General features: G+C 41.0%; 1 protein-coding gene across 1 annotated transcript; it reads right to left on the bottom strand.

Moving 5' to 3' along the window:
* Window positions 1–1,488: 1,488 nt before the first annotated feature.
* LOC127681815 (olfactory receptor 2D2) lies at window positions 1,489–2,439 on the bottom strand. Its single transcript, XM_052178458.1, has one exon. The coding sequence runs from the start codon at window positions 2,434–2,436 to the stop codon at window positions 1,489–1,491; it is 948 nt and encodes a 315-aa protein (XP_052034418.1). The 5' UTR covers window positions 2,437–2,439.
* Window positions 2,440–2,957: the final 518 nt, after the last annotated feature.

The following is a 2,957-nucleotide window of genomic DNA, read 5'->3' as shown; positions in this document are numbered from 1 at the left end:
CTCATCCTCAGCTCTTACTATCTGTTGTAGCCTCTCCCCTCTCTCTGATTCCATTACCAGGGACTGGTGGAGTGCCCTGCTTCCTCCCTCCTGTGGACCAACTCATGCACTCTGCTAGCAATGGAGGCATGGTCCTCTTTCTCCACATCCTCACCAGCATCTGCAATCACCCAAGTTTTTGATCTTAACCAATCTGACTGGTATGAGGTGGAATCTCAGGGTTGTTTTGATTTGCACTTCCCTGATGATTAAGGAATGTTAAATATTTCTTTAGGTATTTCTCAGCCATCTGGTATTTCTCAGTTGAAATTTTTTTGTTTTAGCTCTGTTTCCCATTTTTTAATAGGATTTTTTTGGTTCTCCGGAATCTAACTTCTTGGGTTCTTTGTATATATTGAATATTAGCCCTCGATTGGATGTGGGATTGGTAAAGATATTTTCACAGTCTGATGATTGCCCGTTTTGTGCTATTGACAGTGTCCTTTGCCTTACAAAAGCTATGCAATTTTATGAGGTCCCATTTTTTGACTCGTGATCTTAGAGCATAAACCACTGGTGTTCTGTTCAGGAAATTTTCCCCTGTGCCCACGTGCCTGAGGCTCTTCCCCACTTCCTCTTCTGTTCCGTTCAGTGTACCTGGTGTTATGTGGTGGTCCTTGATCTACTTGGACTTTAGCTTTGATCAATTTGCATTCTTCTACATGCTGATGAATAGTGGAACCAGCACCATTTGTTGAAAATGCATTTTCCATTGAATGGTTTCAACTCCTTTGTCAAAGATCAAGTGCCATTCTTAATGCCCTGCTCACTTCACACAGGTGCCAGCCATTCATCTGGATATTCTGTGGGAGGGTGTGGGTTGTGGAGCTATCCTGGCATTCCTTTCCCCATCTATAAAAAGTGACTCAAACCCAGACATTCCCTACTTTCTGCTTCCCATTTATACATGTATACAAAAAAATTACCTAAATCACAGTGAGGTATTATGTAATATTGTCAAATTTTTATTTGATAAAAGAAATTCAGAAATAACAAAAGAAAACATATTAAGATATGAGATAGACAACAACATGTGCCATAGTTTAAAAGATATATTTTTGTCTTAGAAGAGTCTAAAACCTTAGACGGGTCATTAGAAAGACCTTCGTAGAACAGGCCCCTGGGACATGACGTTTGGGTAATGCAGAGAGTGAAATACTGTCACTTACCAATCATACAGCATCACTGTCAAGAAGGAAAATTATAGATTCACAAAGAATAAAATCAGAAGCTCAGAAGCTCTTCACTGTCAAAGAACAAATCAGAAAGAAATATATCTTCCCTCATATTACTTCATATATTATACTTCTCCTTCAAGAGATGAAGTATGGGATAAAGGTTAGTTTATGTCAATGGACAAAGCACAATGGTGAGCGTCTTACCAAAGCTTACATTGATACAGAAAACTGTCTAGCCTGTGTTAAATGTACACAGTCAAAAGTATCTGAGTCAGTCTGTGACTCTAAGCCTGCTTGAGAAGTTCTTCATGGCTACTTTCCACAGAGCTCCCTTTACATCTTTGTTCCTCAGGCTGTAGATGAGGGGATTAAGCATAGGCGTCACCATTGAATAGAAAACAGACACGAGTTTCTCCTGTTCTTTGGAAGACTTCGGGGTCATGTAGGTGATAATTGCTGACCCATAAAAAAGGATGACAACCATGAGGTGGGAACCGCAGGTAGAAAATGCCTTGAACCTCCCAGCAGCTGATTTCATCTTGACAACAGTCACTATGATATGGCCATAGGACACCAGAATTAGGGAGACAGGTATGAGGAGAATCACAACACCCATGAAGAAAATGACCATCTCTGAAGTTTGAGTGTCTGTAGAGGCCAGGGTCAAAAGTGCAGGGGCCTCACAAAAGAAGTGAGCAATACTGTTGCTGCCTCGATAGGGAAGTCTTAGTGTGAAAGTGGTGTCCACCACAGACACTAAAATGCCACTAGTCCATGACACTGTAGCTAGCTGGATACACACCCTCCATGTCATAATGCTAGAGTAATGCAAAGGGCTACAGATAGCCACATACCGATCATAGGACATCACAGCCAAAAGGGCGCATTGTGTACACCCAAAAATGAGGAAGAGCAGAAGCTGAGCTGCACAGCGTCGGAATGAAATCGTCTTTTTCCTTGAAAGGAGATGGATGAGGGCCTGTGGGACAATGTTGGTAGAAAAGCAGAGGTCAGCCAGAGACAAGTTACACAGAAAGAAATACATGGGTGTGTGAAGCCGAGAGTCAGCCTGAACCAGGAACATGAGAAGCAAGTTTCCAAGGACAGTGACCATATAGATACCCAGAAATAAGATGAACAGCAGCTTCTGGGTGTGGGGGTCATCAGAGAGTCCCAGAAGGAGAAATTCAGTCACCTGTGTCTGATTTGCCTGTCGCATAGTTCATCTGCCTTTTAGCAGAAACTGTCTATGAATGTGGATGTGTGCAATACAAAATTATTTTTTTCAGAGTTTGCAGAGCTTAAAGTTAGCCCGATCACTAGAAAACATTTCAAAACTTTGCTTTCCTGCTTCTTCAGAGATTATCATGCTACAAGACTTGGAGTATTTTCAGTGCTTAGACAACAATGCTTTATAAAATGGAATATTTGTATTTGCTGTCATCTGGTGAATTGGGAGTAGATGAAAAGAATTGTATATTTTTAATCTGAACATGAGACTGCTAATAACACAATGATGAATCCAATTGCATTAATCTATAAGGCTATAATGAATGTGAGGTTTTGGTGTATTATCAGTGGGCTCCTCATGGCTTATGCGTTAATCTGTAAACCTATAATGTGAGGTTCTGATGCATTATCCGTGGACTCCTCGTGGCTTATACGATAATCTGTAAAGCTATAATGTGAGGTTCTGATGCATTATCCGTGGACTCCTCGTGGCTTATACGATAATCTGTA

The sequence above is a fragment of the Apodemus sylvaticus genome, chromosome 1, assembly GCF_947179515.1.
Source record: "Apodemus sylvaticus chromosome 1, mApoSyl1.1, whole genome shotgun sequence".
In the NCBI taxonomy this organism is placed as follows: Eukaryota; Metazoa; Chordata; class Mammalia; order Rodentia; family Muridae; genus Apodemus; species Apodemus sylvaticus.
The sequence above is the reverse complement of the archived record's forward strand: the minus strand, read 5'-3'. Positions and strand labels throughout refer to the sequence as shown.

Bases quoted from the DNA above. Each gene is read 5' to 3' on its own strand.
- LOC127681815 (XM_052178458.1), bottom strand. From the start codon at position 2,436: ATGCGACAGGCAAATCAGACACAGGTGACTGAATTTCTCCTTCTGGGA.